Here is an 18,529-nt window from a genome sequence, read left to right as displayed (position 1 = left end):
CTTGTAGGTTAGAGAGTCCCTCAGTTTATTCAAAGCTTTCAGGTAACATTTGATCAAGCTGTTACTTTCCCACATAGACATGTATTTCTGATTGTGTGCATGAATGTTATTTATGTTGCAATTAATATTGTAAAATTAATAAATATTGAGTTTAGTCTCCATTATGCTCGGCACAATAAAACATATTCAAAATATGAAATACTTTAGATGCAGGATACTTACAATAGTAGCAAGAGCTATCATGTACTTGTAATTTGCAAGTGGTTATTTGGTTCTTTGAAATGAGAAACATTAGTGAAGGTCCTATTGAACACCAGCCATTACAAACTGTCAGTTTCTGAATACTTATTATAGCAATTTTCAAATAGTCAAACCTTGGAACTTTTGAATGTATTTTTATTCTCTTAAGACAAAACCCTGGATAGTCTTTGAACTGGATAGCCACTGTTCCCTTTCACCATTCAATAACAAATCCTTTCACATGTTCCCCCAACTTCCATTTTCCTCAGAACAATATATCTTGCAATCGTTTGATTTTTTTTTACAAAAAATGGAATTCTAATAATCCCAAAATAGTTTTCTACTTAAGTTGTTTTTCTATTGGACTGAATTAGGTTGTTTTATTAAAACATCACAAATTGTTTTGCTACTCTCTCACCTGCATTCTTTTTCAGACTCCAGAATGGTATCTAACAACATGAGGTTTGAAAATAGTTGAACTAACAACAGACCCATGGAAAGCTTGAGATTTATATCAAGAAAAAAAAAATAAAAAAATCCTAAAGTAGGAGGAAAGGAGCAGTAGCACTTAGAAATGCTTCTACAAATTGGAAAACGTATTCATATTTGGTTTCACATTTTGGCTGTAATTCAGATCAATATTTTTATATTTTCCCATTGAGTTCATCTACCTTCCCTCATGTTATTTTTAATATACACTGGCATGACTCAAAACAAATACATACAAAGATCTGTTTTAATATTTTACAGCCTCATTTACAAAGATGCGGAATACTCACAGCTTCCATAGAATCTAATGGGACTTGTGGAAACTCAGTATCTCTGAAAATCAGGCCATTAATTTTGAAAATGTGCATTAATTACTCTCTAGGCTGTAATAGCTCACCTGACATTACTATAATCTACATTCTTTTGAAGAAGTGTACACTGCGCTTGCTCCTAAAGAGCAGTCATATCTTATCATGTAAAAGCTTCTTTATAACTGATCCAATTATTGACCTGTGGCATTGACCTTAATGAAATGTAATATTTCCAAAGGAATGGTACAATCCATTGTGTTAATCTGGTTGACAGGGATACTCTTGAAGGCTTCATGCTAACAATAGCTATGAAATTTATTGAAATAATTAACTTGATGAAACAAAACCATGTATTTCAACTAAGCAATAATTTAGGTAGTTTAAACTTCCATTTTCTAAATTACAGCTGGTCTAGAGTATGAAGCAATGTTTGCAGAATTTACCAAAGCACATGGTCTTTCAAAAGCATTTTGTGTTAGTAGATGTTGAGATCATATTTAAACATTTTTCTTCTGAAATGAGAGATGTGCTACACCATGTTTATGAGTTACAAATTTTTGCAGATTAAGGAAAAACTGATACTAACTGTAGATATTTAACTGTAAATTCTAGCAATAATTAATGTTAACAAATAGCAAAAGCCTATCGGGTAAACATTCCTCCTTTGAATAATATCAATTATAACTCTTAGTAACAAATGCAATTCCTACGGTAAGTGATATCTTCGCTATACATCTTTAGACAATCCTTTTTTTAAGGAGTGTCACTCTCAGTAGCCGCATTCTGTGTAATTTAGTGCTGTTAGATGCTTTCATGTCACATGGTTATAGCTAGGTAGATTAATAGGAAGTTCTATCTGGAAATTTCTTTCCTGTTATTGTTCTCCCTGAGCAGTTGATGGCTAAGTTAATTCTCTTTAGTTTTGTCATGCACTAAAGCACACATTGCCAAGCTATGATAAGCTTTACACAGGGAAAAAAAAAAAAAATGGGGGGGGGGGGGGGGGGGACAGCGGGAGGGGGACAAACACACCCTAGTGTCCATCAAAGTCTTAAACTTGCATTTTAAAGTTTGGCCTGACCTGATGTGCCATTCAAAAAGCTTCAAAAGATTATTTTTTTTAAAGAAAGGTTCAATATGTCCCGAGGCTATCGGTTTTGAGTTAAACTGGGTGAAGTAGAAATATTTTACTCATCAGCTTTGCAGTCACAGAGTTTGCCTCAGCTAGAACAAAACTGCTGAGGCATTTAGAGAAAATTAACCCCCCATCCTGGCAGCCAGATGTGACTGGTTTCTGATGAATGCACATGAGTGGGCTGAAAAATCAAGAGACTGTGAAATTCCTGTCAGGTCCGTACAGTGCCGAATGGGCTATTGACTGCTTTCTATATTTCCCTCCATCATTCTTCTTGAACACTGCCATTAATTTCCTCTCCTACTCTGACTTGGGATTTTTCATTATTTTTTTTTTTTTCATTCCCCCCCTTCCTCCTTTTTTTTGCCTCTGTCCCCCCCTCCCGCCCCCCGGCTCCCGTTCCAGCTGTGCGTGCTGCAGAGCAGGATGCGCAGGGTGCTGGCGGCGTACTTGAGCCAGCGCGGGCTCTACGGCCAGGCTGGGCTGGCGAGGATCCAGGCAGCCTCTCAGGAGAACGCTCAGAAAATATTAGCTGTGCAGGTAGGTGATTGCAGGGAAGTAGGAAAGATCATTCTGATCTAGATTGAAAAGCAAATGATGGGTAGTGTGATGAAGCATTAAAACCATATCCCATCAGAGTTTTATAAATTTTTAACCTCTTTAATAAACTGGAATTGCATGAAGGATGAATTCAGTAAGTTAGCACATATACCACGCATAGTTTGGGGAAAAAAAAGAAAAAAAAAAAAAAAAAAGGAAGATTAGATTTATTTTTCACAAACCTTTGAAAAGATTATTATAAATATATTGGATATAAACATTTGAAACACGGAGCGGCATTAGTACAGCTGCTCAGTTGTTTTAGAAAATGTTATTCCATCCTGTTTTGTGCAAATATTATTTCCATGGTAAACAATATTGTCATTTTCACTGTATTCATATTTAATTTCTTTACCATGGGACTGTTTTTAGAAGTACCATACCTTCCCAGCTCAGTTATATGATAACTTTCCCTTATTCGTAAAGAAACAATGTTGTGCAGTTATAAGATTTAAGAAATGGTTTCCAGACGTGTATTGTTTTTCATTTTATGACTTGTTCCCCAGGTATATATATTTACTAGGAAAAATAACTATGATATAATATATGGTTTGTATGTTCTTGTTCTTTTTGTCTTGTGCAATGATATCTTATTCAAATTTCTGTAAAGCCACTCCTCTCAATCTCTTCCCATAGTTAATGGCCATAACCAGATGGCATTTGTGAAGGGTTTTTAAAAGACTTCAGTGAAAAAAATCTTTGGATTTATTCCTTGCAGAAGAAGTTATGTTGATGATGCAGCTTTAGTGCAGCATGTTCTTATAAACCTTGATTTGTAATTTTTAACTCTAAAGCTTTGTTGTATGATTGTGCAAGCAATGTTATTAAATTTTAATATTATACAATTGCACTTCCCAGTTAATATCTGATGCATTAAAGTAAAAGCTAACTTGAATAAGTTCTAGAAGTCCATTAAACTGCACCAACATCATGCTCAGTTTTCAGACTTTCACCAAGGGATAGAGAGGATTTTTATTTTAAAATTCCAGTTTTCTATATATGCTCTACTGCTATAAAAGATCTAGAAAATATTGTCATATTAAAAACAGAAATTCAAGAAAAAATAATTACAATAAAAATACACTCACATTTTGTACACAATTATTTGAAATACTTTCTTAATTTTATGGATTTGTTTTTGTGTTGTATTTGATAAATATTGCACAAACTGTGTGCTAGTGAAGACAGGTAAGTGGAGAATTGCATGATTGCACTTTTTTTTTCATTCAAATTTCTCATTTAGCATTTGAAAAACTGGAAAAGCTCCTTTTTCATTTTTGCTGTGGGATAGCCGTGATGAATTCTGTTCTCTCCTGTATTCAACTACTCCAATAGTGAGTGAAGAAAAAAGGTGATTGATGTTCAGCCTAAAGCTCATGAATAATAATAACAGGGACATAGAACCCACAGGTGGCAGCTGGTTTCCTCACATATGAATCTTTACATTAGTCTCATGTTACACAGTATTTTAATGGATGTACTATGAACCTCACATATCATTGAACATTATGTCAATAACTAGTCCATATTTTAATTAATTAGTTTTTCAGAAGTCCTTCACCTTAGCATAATTTTTTCCATGTATGTCTTTCACGCTGAGAAGCCATGTCTGTAAATCTTGTCTTCCTGAGTAACCCAACTAATGACAGAGGTGGATCTAAGTTAAGCTTTAAGATATAAAGCCCTGCAACATTTAGGGGTGTTCAGAGCTGAATAGCTCAGACCTACCAGAGACAACATTTTGTTCAAAGTCTGGAAAAAAAATCTGCTTCCTGCCCACTTTTATTATCTGTGGCATCTGTTTCTGACAAAGGTTCTAGTATTCTAAAATTCTTCCTATGTTTTCATGCAGTTTGCATGGAAATAACTTACCATTAAAATAATGAACAAGGAAAGGATATAAAATTAAAATGGAAACTATTTCAGCTATGAGCAATTACCAGGATATTTGGAAGAGTATTTTCCCTCAAAAACATGATATTTTTATATTTTAGAGGTCTTGGCAATGATTTATTTACATATGGACCTGAGCCTTTATCTGTGTCATTATCAGATCAATCTATCCTTCTTCTTCTTTTTACCCTGATGGCATTCAACATGGTGGCAGGCACTTCCAAAATAACATGACAGCCATTCCTATTCCTTTCCTCTCAGCAAGAAATACACTTTTCTTGCCATTGTTTCTTGTGTCCGTCTCACATTACCATGTGAAGCTGAGGACCTGCTGTGCTGAGCTGCATGAGAGTGTGCAGCAACTGTGATTTTGGCTCATGAGTGCTTGCGTTCCAGCAGCTACATTGACTAGAGCAAACAGGAGCAGGTGAATCACAAAGGAAGAGTGAATTAGGAGAGGCAGTAGATACAGTACATTGGCTGCCTAAGTGTTTTCTAATATTTTACAGAAGCCATGACCTGGGTGAGATCCAAAGAGAGACTTAAAAGTAGATAATGCAGGGTTGTTGTTCTTTTTTTCTTTTCTTTTCTTTTAACCTTTCCAGCAGGTACTTTTTAACCAGTAACACTCTCCAGTTACACACAGTGGCAGAGTTTGGGGAAAATTGTGATGTGAAAATCAAGAGCTGCCTCAGACTAGAAGACAGATTGCACCAGTGTTTCCTCATTGCTAGTCTACACTGCTAAGCCTACTTTTAAATGTCTAGACTTGCCCTCCCATTCTTTCCAACAGTGGAGACGGACCATAGTACCTGTAAGACTTGGTGGTCCAGAGAGAATAACCATGGCCTAGATGAGACCATGACAGTGCCAAGGACATTAGTGAGAAGGATGTTTGCAGTAACAGGTATCAGTGGAGTTAGTCATCAACCAAACCAAAACAAAAAGCAAAATCTTAGGTGGGATCCCACTTAATAGCAAAGTCATTTAGTTAATGATAACTTGGAAAAACAAAACAAAACAAAACAAAACAAAACAAAGCAAAAGATTATTGCAATTAAATCTTGCTAAAAATAATTAAGTTAAAAAAATAGTTAAATTGAAAGTAGAACTTCACAATGATGGCAAGTTCCTTTGATGTCTGTATCTCAAAATTATTTCAGAAAGAATTTGATGTAGTACCAGTACCAATTTCTATCAGCACCAAGCTGGGCATCAGTGGAAGAGGTTTGCCTTTGGTCATTCTCCCTGCTAGTTAAACAAGGATCTGAGCTTGCTCTTAATTGCAGGCTTCCCTTCCTGTCACACTGCTAACACAAGCCCTTGGCTAAGCTAAGGCTAATATCGGATTCTGTGCACACACAATTTGGAGGTATTGGGAATACAAAATATGTTGCTATGTCGGCTACATTGTCTGTGAGGCTATCATCCAGAAGTAAGCCTGGCAAGCAGTGGAAAACAGGAACCATCAGCCTGGCACATTCCTGACCTGTCTCAAGCCCTCTCCTGCACACTTAGCTTCACTGCATGGATGAAGGAGGGATGAGAGGAAGCCCACAGCTTGCAAACACTTTCCAAATCTGGAGGTCTGCTTACCAACCCTACATTGGTAACTGTACTAAACTGAATGGGAGTGCTCAGGGCACTGTGTCCCCAGAAGCAACCACCAGACTGACGCTTGCCATCACTGCCTTATCTGTTCTAGGGACAGCTTTTCTGCTTTGCCATGCTTAGGGTGGAAAAAGCAGAGTCCCTCCTTGGCTATACATCCAGCTTTAGCACTGGCTGTACACATTTTTGGTCTGCTTTTCCCCACCCAGAAGCAGTCCCTTCACCTGGAAACCATAACCAGAACACACCAGCTTCTAGATGCACCTCCTTTTAGATATCAGTTCTGAGTAAGAACCGACAAAAACATTATTGTGTGTGAACCAAAAACATTATTGTGTGTGAATATAAAAACATTATATAGTGTGAACCAAGAAGGCAGAATTATGGGAGCCAACCTGTACTAAACATTAGCTTCTGCTTTCTTTATGCTAAGGGTCAGTAGTCTATATTGTATATAGTGGCATTAATAGATTTTTTTTTAAACAAAATGCGAGTTTAATATGTATAAAACTCCTTTTATTTCAATGATTTAGACTTTTAAATATATATTCCCTGATTTTAACATGATTCTTACAGGTTTTTTTGTTTGTTTGTTTGTTTTTCCAATATTTATTATTTGAATTGGAAGTAAGAATGGTCAACTGAGGATCCATATGTTTAGTGAGTATATTTCTGGTGGAAAAATAAAATAAAATCTAGCAATTAAATTGCAATATTATTTAAAAAAAAAAAAAAAATCTTCCAAAGGAATAGCAAAAAATAAATAAGTTGGCAATCATATCAACTTCTAGAGCAGAGATCAATGGCTGAAATTACTTATATTTTCAATTTTGATTCTTCATCTATTTTATTTTTGTAGAGCAAAGTGCAGGACTTTTCTTAGGCAAGAGTATTTCTTCTTATGCTCGACCTTTTTTTCCAAGCAGTTTTTAGTTTTAAGAATTCCTTTACTAGTGCCTGATTGCAACTTCATTCTGGGAAGTTTATATATATGCCTAATGGCTCTGATAAGAGACTTTGTTTTTATCATGACAGTAAAAGTTCTATGAGCTCCACTGTAGATTACACTGATTCTTCCAGGAGAAGAGCAAAGACTATTGCTGAAGTCAGTGACAGTTTATCTTCAAATAAAAGCTTCATGGAGATTTTTTCTTGTTGGGGTTTGAAAAAATGTGACAGAGCAACATGAGGAAAATTTCATCATCACAGTAGGTGCTGTCCATATTCTATAGTTTGCTGGAGGACTTCAGTCCTCAGAAATCTTTCTGCAATTGCTAAATACAGTCTTAATCCATCAGTAAATAATAAAAGTAACATATTTAGTTTAAGAAATTGGAGAAGAAATAAATAAAGCCTTTTCTCCCAGAAGTGCATGGGCAAGGTATTTGTTCAGTCAGTGACTTTTGTTTTCCCAATAACATTTTGGAGTTTCCATAATTTGGCTCTTGAGTAAGTTCAATTAGCTATCTAATTGCAAAAATGATATATGATGGCAGATATAGCTTTACTTAGGATTGTGACTGGACTTTAACCCTGACAGTCTTCAATTTAGTTCGTCATTTTAGATGATTTATCTTGACTAGTGTTCTGTCAAAATTATTTTGGGAGATAAAATGCTACCAAAAATATTGTACTTTTAGAGTATTTAATATATATATATATTTCTGATGGTGGCACCACAAAGGTACCTTTTTAACCTGTACAAGATTATTGGCTTAATTTTAATATATCTTACCTTAGTCAGCCACTCACACTAGTGTAACATGGTATGAAAATAAAACATCAGGATTTAGAGTTCAGAAACTTCTTTGCTGGAAGTGTTTTTTACCCATTTTGATTAAGTAGAAATTGCTTCATAAGACACAAAGGATCTGAAGGATCAGACCACCGACTGTCATTTTGACTCCAGAATACTTTCATTTTTTATAAGATTTTCCACAGCTTTACACAATTTTATTGATTAACCTGAAATCCTCAAAAACCTTTTGGCTAAATTTTAAGCTGTTATTGTTTAAAATAGTTCCACTGTATTGAAATATGCTAGTTTACACTAGAGAAGAGTTTTGATCTATTTTAGATAGTCTTTATTTAAAAAATTTTTGCAGAAATTCCCAGTGAAAGGACAATTTTTGTCTAAGGCTTTGGGACTTTGCTGATCTACAGAGGACATCTCTGTGGATATCTCTGTGCATACTATGTCTTACCTGAGGAAATTTTTTCCTAAATCTGTAAAATTCCCCTGGTTTTCATGGCTCCCTGTTCTACCTCCATGCAGGAAAGAGAGTGCAGTTCCACTAGGGCCAGAAACCATTATAATGCTGCATATTACAGGCAGGGTTTGTCTTTTTTTTTTTTTTTTTCTTTTCTTTTCTTTTTTTCTGAAAACCACTCATTCTTAACTTGCTTCTTATATGTCAGATGGTAGTCAGTTTAAGTGCATCTTTTGTTCTCTAACTTATTAACACAGGTGTGTTATGGTGTCCCCCAGGGCTGATGCTCTTCAAAATCTATGTTCTCTCTATTTTTCTCTGTTTTGGGTTGAGTTATCACCGTTTATGCTGATTACACTCAGTAGTATCTTTTTTGCCTGCTGATTTCACTTTAGCAGTCTTGCTGTTTCTGCCTTGTCTTGGAGACATATGGGGTTAGATGACAGATAACTTTTCTTGAGGGGACACAGCTACACACCTTTTAATTAATTCTAAGCTTTTGTACTTAGTCACATTAATTCATAGTAAACATTTACAATTTTGAAGTTAAATTTTGATGGTTTTATTATACATTTATGAAATATTTATTTTGTACGGTTAAAGGGGAATTGAGGCCAACAAGGCAGCTATTTCTGCTTCTGCTCATGGTAGTGATGTTTCTGAGCAGAATAATTTGTTACTTGATCAATAGGTTTCTGAATAAACATGAAAATCAACATCCAGTATAGTTTCTAAAAATACATGGTTGTCCTCTGACACCCTTATGAATTTTGAATTGTAACACCTGAAATTATTAAAAATCTGATATAATATTTTATTTCAATCTTTAAAATATTTTTTTTGATATTTTTGTAGATTCAGTTGATGACCCTGATGATCCACCAAAATATTTGAATTTACTTATCATGTATGTGTAGTGACAAATACAACTGCCATGGAATAGACACAAAAATGTTCATGACCATGTATTTGTTTTTGCATGATGAGAGGGAAAAAAAAAAAAAAAAAAAAAAAAAAAAAAAAAAAAAAAAAAAAAAAACAGGTATAGTCTGCTTGATTTCCTTGCCTCATTTTCATGAGCTGTCATTTCACTTATCACATAGCAAAATTCTGATGTTCTTTATTATGACATCACTTCCTGTTCATTTTTGAAGTGTACATTTCATTTGACACAAGTCCTTCGCATTTAGTTATATGTGCCACTTACACCTCACAGCACCTTGCTTCTTGTGCTCTTCATCAATACTTTATTTTTCAAAGCATCATGTCCAAAGACTAATGAAACCTCAAACATTTTCAGGCATGCACAGGAACACCTAGAGAGACCTTAACTGGCTGCCTCCTCTGTGGCTTCCCTTGAAAGTTTCAGTAGATGAAGTAAATGGGATAGGAATGAAATCACTCAGAAATGAGAATGACACCTAAAAGCTGTAGTATATAGCAGGGGAAAAAAAATAAAAAAAATATTTTTTTTAAAAAAAAGTAGGACATTTGTGTTTACCAGACCAGAATCACCACCTGAAGGACAGCTCTGCTGACAGCCTGTCAGTGATGGAGGCTAGAAGGTGGTCTCTGGAAAAACACAAGGCATTCTCATATTTTTAAGACTAGTTTGAACAGGATTATTGTTGTGATGAGTTATTTAGCTTGCTTGCAATATATTGATATATATTTATACTCGTGTGTGTGTTGGGTGTGTGCAGAAATATGTAGCAGTGTTTTGAGTACTAAAAATTGTGACCTAGCAAAAAATGGAACAATAACATCTAAGGATGGGACAATAACATCTAGGATATTTATTTTTAATTTTCTTTTAAAATAAGAATTCCTATGAGTTACATTTCTTTACTGTTCAGAACCACTTACCAGAATTCATCCCTTATATATTACCAGAATAGTTTTACTTGTCCACATTCCTACAATTTCTAACTTCCAAACACAGATATGCTGTAACTTAAAATATACTGACTAATGGAAAGATATAGACAACATTTTTTTAATAATGAAACACAAGGTTACAGATTTAAAAGATTCCTACATGTAAATTGATATCTAACTTTAACTCTTGATGAAAGGACTAGACAATCTTCATTTCCCATTGAGCACAAATTATCCTCCAATTAAAGAGAATTAGAATTCAAAAATGTAGTCTATGAATTCATATTAATTCCAATTGCAATTATGATAACTTACATTTTTGGGCCAAACACACAAAACTGCAGTCACATCTGAAGAACTGAAAAACTTAAAATTTCTCCTGCTTTTATTGTCAGCAGGACAACTCAAGTCAGTAGATCCTAAAAGACAAGAAGACAGAAACTCTGTGACTCCCAGTTTCTTAAAAATCTGAGATTTAATCTTTAAATCTCAGATTATTTTCTGTGTACCCTGGCAGAGTAATTCAGAAATTCAGTTTAAAGCTTGATGGAATAAAAATTTGATGAAACACTCGATCATGTATTGTGAAGTTTTCAAATAACATTGAAGTAGTTATGCTTGATGCCTTTTCCAGAACCTGAAAACTACTGGATTATTTTTCCTGAAGTAACATAAATGTTAAATATTGAATTAAGTAACTAGAATATTTATTGAAGTGTTTATACACAATAATTTAAATAAACTGTAATAAATAAATAGAATCAAAGAACCTTAGAACATGCTGAGTTGGAAGGGGTCTGCAGGGATTACTGAGTCCAGTTCCTGAATAAATAAAATACAAGTACTTACATATTTAAAATATTTAAAATGTATAAATAAATAAAGTTTAATGGATCCTATGAAAGGGAGTACTTGGCAACTTTCATACTATGGAATGCTGTCAGCTATACCTATAGTTCAGGGGAGTCTTTCCTATTACACCTAAGTAAATTGAAGTAGTTCAAAAAGCAGTACTTCACAACAGAACAGTAATGAATTCAAGGTTTTCCTTCCTTCCTAGCAAAATGTATAGGAATCCTTGGCTCTCTTTGCAGAGTTTTGCTGTCTTGGTTTGAGTAGATGTGTTATTAGATTATATCTTGTTATATTCAGGACCATATGGGAAAGTGCATACACAACCAAAATCTCATTAAATTATTTTATTATAGTTTTGTGAAAACTATATTGTGGTGTTTTGTTTTGTTTTGTTTTCTTTTTCAGAGAAGTGCAACCATTTCTCATCAATAATATTATTTTTCCAATTCATGTTTTCTCCTGATTTGAAGCAACAAAGCTGAATAGCAGGAAAGACATAGTTTTCTTAAACAACACAGTCTAGACAAGAGAAAACGTAGTCTGAATGCACTATGTTTTCACCAGCTTAACTGATAGATACCTATATAGTAATAGAGGGATCAAGTTTCTAAATAGTTCAGTTTAATAAAAAATGCCATGGTTTTGAGGCATTTGTGCTAACATAACTATACATATTTGGATACTGGCTTCAAGTTTAATGCCAAGATATATGTAATATTGAATCTCTCTAGCTCATGAACCTCTCTTTCTAGAATTTGGTCCAAAATGACAAACCTCTTAAAGATAATTTGGATCATAAGATACCTTTTGTAAGGTAAGTGAGAATGATTCTGATTCCATCCAAAGCAAATGGTATGAATGACAAGAGAATGCAGCAATAAGACAACAAGTAAGATGGCTATTTAGTTGTTATGTGTCAAAAAGAAAAGGAAGTGACACTTTATAGATTTGCTTTTCCAGCAATTGACAGAAGCCTTCAGTGTATAATTAAGAAAGTTTAAAGTCCATTTTTACAAAGACAAGATTAAGGAAGATTAAGGATTTACAAAGTTATAATGTTGCCAAATAAACAAATACTTAGCTCTGGCTTTGTGAGTAAAATATATATGTGTATATATATAATATTATTATTTCTCCAGTACACTGAGTAAAGAATCAGAGAAATGACATTTTAAATTAATGATTCAACCTTGCAACATCACTTTGGGCTATCTGAAGTTGAGTAACCTCCTTCTACCCATTTCAAACATATATCAAAACACAGGTTTAATGATGAACTGTTTACATGTTGAAAGCTCCTTTTTGGCAGCTCTTCTGTTTTTGTCGTTACCTGAATTAATTATGGTAGTTCAGAACATCTCTAGTAAACATGCTGATATATCATAGATTATAAACTCATCTGCTGATCTCTTAACCACTATTGCAAAGTAGATTATTTTATTTAAAGACAGCAGTTTAAAAATTTAGACATTTAATTTAATTATCCTCTCCCAGAAGTATAAGAAGAAATCAGAGTCCTAGTGTGAATAGCATTATACTTGTATAAGAAAACTTACAGGAGCATTTTTGCCTCAAACTCAATAATTTTAGTTATAATCACTAACTATGTTTTTGTTTTACAGAAACAGTATGATTTGGAAAAAGAATAAAATTGCTTTTAAAGTACAAAAATAATTATGAACCACTTGAAATGTAATGTCTGTATTTTATTTCTCATCAGAATTCATTAGTGTGTAACATCAATAATTTAGCCCATCATTTGCCAACACTGACTTGGCTCAGTAGTTCAATCATGTAACCCTGTAAACTCACTTTCCATTAAAATGAATGTTGCTGACAAAGGATAACTAAAGAGATACTTCATTTATTAGCTAAAGAGATACTTCATTTATCAACATTTTTAAATTAGGAGTTTGGGACCACAGACACTTAGCTGGATAAATTATTCAAAGGAATCTTTGCATTAGGCCTAAAGATGTTTGTAGAATCAAATACAATGTTATCCAGAATTATAACTGCCTTTCATTTGTGTAACATGTAATTCACAGTATACTATTCCAGAAACCAACAGAGCCACCTGCAGAGAATCAAATGACCTACCAGAATGAAATCCTGACTGTCATGTACAAAATTATAAAATGTGTAATAGTTATCCCATATTTTGATTGACTCAATCAAGCATTTCCCACGGAAAACTCCTATAAGGAACTTCTTGCAACAAACACTGTAATCTCCCAAAGTTGCATCTGTGGTATTAAATATTTTACATTATTTTACTATAAGCAGCCTCTTCAAAACCACTCATTATCTTCTCCAAATACACCCTTTAAAAACATTCAGGTTTCAGATGAAACATGTCAGCTTGTTGCTTCTCCAGCCTTTTTCCTAAATACCTGTTCTTTTTTGCATGGTTTCATTTTCCAAGCTTCAACCTCATTTTTTTATTATTATTTATTTATTTATTTTTCTGGCATATTACAATTTGAACATAAACAGTTTCTTAAAAAACAATTACTTGAAACATGGGAACAAAGTTAGGAATAAAATAAAAACCTCTCAGATCATGTCTTTTGATGGTGTCTCTCTGATATATTCAGAAACCTGAGGACAAATCAGTAAACATCTGTCATAGGGCCAACATAACAGGACTGTCATCTTACTGTGTACTCAAGGGACTGATGCTGGTGGTATGGAAGGAACCAATTAAGGCTATAAGCAGAAAGTGAATAAAAATGTTACAAGACCAGTTTGTTGCAAAATGGGACATTACTATACATTCCACTTATTATTTTCTTTGCATTGGTGATATTCTTAACCTAGAGGCAAGAACCACTCCTTCTTTTGAGCAATGTTCCAAGTAAATTTTGTTACCGTCACTGTGCTCACAGGTTGTTGCAAAGCATTCTTAGCATACTCCAGGCTGAGAAGTAAAGGGTGGAGTCTAGGTCTTTGTTTCCAACCATTCGCATAAGTATTTTTAAAAAGGGAGTGAGATATATTCTCTGGGCCTGAGTACTGTGGTAACTGAGTATGAATGTGGTAGTAGAGCAGAAGTCTGCAAGTGAGATAAAAGAGAAGACACTACTAATCACAGAATCACAGAATCACAGAATAGTCTAGGTTGGAAGAGACCTCCAAGATCACCGAGTCCAACCTCTGACCTAACGCTAACAAATCTTCCACTAAACCATATCCCTAAGCTCTACAAATGTCTAATTCAGGGGACTAAGAAGGTCTGTACAAGGACTATTTTTTTTGAAAACTATTTTTATTTTGTGGGGTGGAGAGTGGGGTGGGAAGGATACACCTTACAGGATTACTTAGAGAGTTATTCTTAAGAATAATTTTGAAGAAAATGAGAACAGAAGCCATTCTCTTTTAATGTAGTTAGAGCTGTATTTCTCACCCCTGTGATATGCAGCACTGCTACAGGTGTATGCAGTCTGTATCACCTGATTCAGCACCAGTTCTGGTGTTCCTACTGGCAAAAAGCTGAGTAGAAGACACAGGAAGAGCAGTTTATTTCTTATGTTTAACTCTCCTCCAGAACTGTGATAGGTCACAGCAGTTTCACTGAGTTGTTTTAGCATGACAGCTTGTCACAGCTATCGTGGAATTTCAGTGGTGCATTTTAATTATCTATAATAACTCCAGAAAATCCCTTTTCATTTGGCACAGATTTTCAAAGCTACCAGTTTTAGTTTTACTTCAATTTCTAAAATAAGAAATGAAAGAGTACACTAAACAAGAAGTTTTTAAATGCTATGCTTCATTCCAGTTAACTTTTAGGGACTAGGAAGCCTTGCAAAATAAAATACACACTTGAATTTGGTCCTATTGAAGTCAATGATGAAACTTATACTGGCTTCCTTGGATACTGAACTATTTTCCTCAGGATAAAGGAAGAGGAAGTTGAGTTAATATACATACTCTCACTATGCTGCCTTGTAACAAAACTTGCATTCTGAAAGCTAAAGTTATATTTGTGTTTTAAAAGTAAGTGTTGTGGTGATAGCTTTGTCATAATCTTGATGGCCTAAGAAGATAGTCAAGGCAGATTTATAACGAAAGACACAATCTTTTATTATACTGGAAAAGAAAACAAACTTTTGAGCACACACACTCTTCCTGTTAGCATCTAACAATGTTAAGCATTATTATGTTCTTAGTTTCAGTAGTATATTCATCAATACTCTATCACTCTGTTTAAAATGTATATATGTAATTATGCAGGAAATACTATATTCTGATCTTTCTTAGACCTTAATATCTTATTTAACTCAATATAATAATAATACTCCACATTCAGTACTGACTCCTTTGACCTATACAGGTGATGAGTCTAACCACTGCTGGTGTTACATTATTACCTTTCTTTTCCATTTATTTCTCATTCTTTTTAATTCCTACTTCTTAACAGGTGGAATTTAAAATATAAGGAATATTTAGAGGAGTTGATGAAGGATATGATTTACCTAGATAGGTAAGATTAGCATTTGAGATTAGAGACCTCAAACATGGTGATGCAGTCTTCTGAATTAACTTGCAGCTTTTCCTTGCTTTCTCTAATTTTCTCAGTTTCACGTATTTCAACGATAAAAAGACAGCTGCTGTCTTACTTCTATAGATCATCTAAGAGCTGATTTTTGTTCCTGTATATAAACCATCAGAATTTTTCATTGCTTTATCATTACTCAGACAACATATAATTCTGGAACTCAATCTGTAATAGTATGACAGTGTCAGTGTAACCCTGACAGATATGGTGCTGCCCAGTAACCATTCAGGTTGAGAAGTCATGCACTTCAGCTTCTCCTGTATAATTTCTGCTTTATCAAGGTCAACATATAGAAGAGTGGCCTGTTTGGGCTGCAATTTGATTTGGAATAATTTAAAAAAGTTTTTAAGTAGAATTGTGTCTTGAAACAGCAGTTTGCTATTAGGCAATACTAAAGATTCTTCCTTTTCAAAACTAAAATAATGTTTTATTGGATCAAATTATTGATAGATGATTTTGGTGCACAATCAACTTCCATTGGAGGTGAGAGAAATCTATGGGATATATGTGCATGCCCTCTGAAGCAGCATTTGCAATTTTCTGTCCTTCCTGTATGATGGAGGCAGCTGGCTTGGACACAAATATCCTTGCAGGACATGAAGAAGAGAACCTGAGTTACCACTCCTTGACTTTCCCCCTCCCTGCCGTACTTCTTGACCTTGACCAGTACAAGTTGTCTTCCTAGGTGCTCAGTCTTACCAAGATGCTTTAATGTCTCTTTTCAGAGACTATGAATGTATTTACAGAGTTGTGTGGGGATATATAGATCTTGTTGTTGTTTATAGGTTAATGCTGAACCTTCCTTTCTTGAGCTTCCATGTGTGGAAGGACAAGGACAAGGACAAGGACAACAAAAGAAGAAGTATCTGACTGTGGAAACTCAGAATGATAACTCTGAGATTACTGTAATGTCTTCTAAAATTCAAGAGTGCTTACTGAAGCATGGGGAATTTTGGCAAAAATTCTCTTCAACCTGTTCTCTTCTATCTGTTCTGGGATAGGAAAATAATAGGAAGGAATATTGCTTAAGTTTATTCTGCCATTATAGTCTTCCCTACATTTCTCATCATGACCATTGTTAGAAAAAAAAAAGAAAAAAAAAGTGGGTTAGATGCACCTTTGGTTAGATTCCATGTTGCTGTTCATATGTTATGGTGTTATGGAACAATGAGAACCTGAACACTAATGTTGCTGGCTTCTAAAGCAATATGTATATTTTCCAATTAGACATTCACATTTTATTTATAGTTATATTATTATTATTCCTATGTCCTTCTCCATACTTTTCTGATTACCTTGTCAATTTACTGTATCTTCACATATATCAAGTATTCTGTCAAGGAGCAGTTGGGCAACTATTGGGCAACTAAATAGGGGGCAACTATTGCCCCCTCCCCTTTTATTTTCCCACCAGAAATTAACTTAAGTTATTTATTTTTGAGGAACTCTTTCCAAAGTTACTTTAAATTACTTTACTAAAATATTTGAGGACAGGTTTTTATAAAATGTCAGTTATAACTGGATTTGTATCACACCTAGGAAGAAAATGATTCTCTGGGAGTTAAGTTTAAAATACTTCCAAGTTATAATACTTATCAAACAATAATAGCAATTACATCTTTAAGCTAACATATTTGTGGATAAATCTCAAAGGAAATTAATCTTTGAGTACTGTTTTGGCAGTTATTATTTGCCTACAGGCTTATGCCAGACTTAGTTTAAGATTGGACAGAGTTCATTCTCTGTTGTCTTTTTTTTCCAATTCTTTCCTTGAGTAAATGACTCCTTGTAGGCCTCCAAAGAGGAGAATTGGTATAAAATAGTAAAAGAATCAGGAAAAGAATCAAGCCACTGAAGCTTAAAGTTTTGCTGTCTTTCTCAAATAATGTCATACCTGCTTGCCATTCCTATAATATGTTAGATAGAATTGTTGACAAATGAAAAGACAGTGAGGACTATTAAGGACTCAGGGCCTCATTTTGATAGTTTTCTGTGTTTAAAATCCTTAATTTCATTACAGTTACACCTAATTTACATCTGTGTGAAAATCAAGCATTAAGTTTGCCTTGTATTTTTAGTCTTTATTTCTAATTATTTGAAAGCTACTAGCATATGAAACTGTCAGCCTAATGGAGCAAATTGAAGATGAGTGACCATATATCATGTCACTGTATATTTAAAATAAATGTTTTCAGTGTTTAAAATGAAATAATGATATTTTTTTTTTTTTCATTGAAGCATTAATAAAGCATATGACTGTCATAAACTTAATTTACTTAGTGCATTTTATAGGCACTGTAAAATGCAGCTTCCTTCTTAACAAGCTGAACTGTCTTTAGGGAAAGGAGTGGAAATTTTCCCATGACCCTGTTCTTCACAATCATATGATTGAAAAGGCAACTAGAATAGAATGAAGCATCTCCTCAGTAACAACTATGCAGAGATTCAAATTGGTGTCCCATTGAAGTTTACAACCTAATTCAGAAATTTGTTTTACATTAATGTCATTGCATTGATGTAAATCACTCATGGAAATGAACTCAGAGGTATTATGTACAGTTGTTTTTCTATTTCAGGAGTGACAGAATACATCCACAGTTCTCAGTCTTTAGTTAATGGGAATACAAATGCATGCTAAACCTTGGCCCTAGATAGACGTATCAGTATCATTTTGTCAATGAGCCAGCACAGAAAATTTTCCTTTAAGACAACGCTATCTAATCTTAAATGTTTTATTAAATCTATTTTG

The 18,529-nt window shown here is 34.1% G+C and overlaps 1 protein-coding gene across 1 annotated transcript in view; it reads left to right on the top strand.

Annotated features, from left to right (window-relative positions):
• The window catches only part of CCDC178 (coiled-coil domain containing 178), a 166,535-nt gene that overhangs the window by 145,103 nt on the left and 2,903 nt on the right, over positions 1–18,529 (top strand). Inside the window, exon 19 of the mRNA XM_035319302.1 lies at positions 2,581–2,715. Within this exon, the coding sequence (XP_035175193.1) occupies positions 2,581–2,715 (135 nt within the window). The remainder of the gene's footprint in view (positions 1–2,580; positions 2,716–18,529) is intronic.

The sequence above is a fragment of the Oxyura jamaicensis genome, chromosome 2 (assembly GCF_011077185.1).
Source record: "Oxyura jamaicensis isolate SHBP4307 breed ruddy duck chromosome 2, BPBGC_Ojam_1.0, whole genome shotgun sequence".
Taxonomy (NCBI): domain Eukaryota; kingdom Metazoa; phylum Chordata; class Aves; order Anseriformes; family Anatidae; genus Oxyura; species Oxyura jamaicensis.
Note: the sequence above shows the minus strand (reverse complement) of the source record. Positions and strands in the feature narration are given on the sequence as shown.